At 35.5% G+C, this 1,416-nt stretch overlaps 1 protein-coding gene across 1 annotated transcript in view; it reads left to right on the plus strand.

The window, feature by feature from the left end:
• Positions 1 to 276: 276 nt before the first annotated feature.
• The window catches only part of LOC108633085 (DC-STAMP domain-containing protein 2-like), a 6,102-nt gene continuing 4,962 nt past the window's right edge, over positions 277 to 1,416 (plus strand). Inside the window, exon 1 of the mRNA XM_026811026.1 lies at positions 277 to 425. Coding sequence (XP_026666827.1) covers positions 277 to 425 — 149 coding nt within the window. The remainder of the gene's footprint in view (positions 426 to 1,416) is intronic.

Genomic DNA, 1,416 nt, shown 5'->3' on the forward strand with positions numbered 1-1,416 from the left:
ATTTTATTCTATTCAATATAGGAACTAGATATCTGAAACTTGCCCAGTTTTTTACCTTTTTATAGAAAGGTCAGTTTTTGTAATAAACATTTGAAATTTACGCATGCGAGCGATATTAGAGATTGTAATAAGCATAATAAATCGATGTTTAAATATGCCTGAGTTCACATTTCTTTAATTATACCTAATGACCGAACCGTTAATTATCATATAAGAACTATTTCCAGTTGTAATTAGTAATATAATTTATTATTAACGTCCGATAGACAATCGAATATGGCATTTTTCCAACTAGCTCTGAAAGCCAGAAAATTAGAAAAGGTCAGGCAAACATATGAGGATGAGAAGATTTTGTCAATCGACATCGCAAAAGGTGCAAAACCGCGGTACACATTGAAACAACGGTTTCGTCGCAGAAGACTATGGTTAGACTGGCATTTTCGAAACAGATCTGCAAAGAGACATAACAAAATCATATTTAGTGCCCTCGATCGCAGTCGTGTATCAGAATACACGTTTACACGTAAAACGTAAAATAACGAGTACTCGCCCTTCACGTGTAGTCAATAAATGTATGTATATGTAGAAGATATTGAAATATTACACATGGGTACTGCATACTCGCGGTTTTCTCTTTAAATTAATTAGACGCGTGTTTTTCATTTTACTTTTTAAATTAAATAGACGTTTCGTGTACACGTGAAATAGAGGGCTTTAACGAGGCTATCGTACTAATGTCTTAAAAAACGTGAACAGGTTTAAGAAGAAGTTGAAGCATATTCTTAGCAAAATTTTTGATGTCATCCCGAAAGACGCATGGATATATAAAAAGTACATTGCGATTCGTACCGAGGATACGTGGGAAAATTACGTAGCGAAGAGTTTCTTGGGATTTACTGGAGGCGTAATTTTGACGTACATCTTTTTCATATTTTTCGTGTTCCAATTACATTTTAAACTATCGTCCGCAACTTTTCTCTGTACTATAGTAGGAACTATCCTCACTCTGGGTCTTGCCTTTTCTCCCCGAGTTCGGTACGTTTTTCGCTAAATATCCTCGACCAAAGATTAATATCGTATCGTATTTTTGTTGCACATGATACCGCATTCCAGATGTATCGTGTTTCTGTTGTTGCCACAGTTTTTCTCGAAACGGGGCAGGCAAGCCTTAATGGCGTACGCTTTTATTTTAGCGTTAACCGGACCGATAAGGAATACTATACACAATACTGCCGTGCTGTCAGAATCATTGGCTTGTGCACAAGTACGCTTCCCTCACTAAATTCGTTAATTCTAATCACGGAACGTAGAGCTCACTCAAACTATTTGAGTTAGTTAAACTACACTATAATTTAATCTTCTTAAAGTTTTTGATTCGATTTAAATAACTATTGACTCGTATAACTCATTTCATCA

Source organism: Ceratina calcarata, unplaced genomic scaffold (assembly GCF_001652005.2).
Source record: "Ceratina calcarata isolate Rehan_Ccalc_2016 unplaced genomic scaffold, ASM165200v1 scaffold1815, whole genome shotgun sequence".
Lineage (NCBI taxonomy): Eukaryota > Metazoa > Arthropoda > Insecta > Hymenoptera > Apidae > Ceratina > Ceratina calcarata.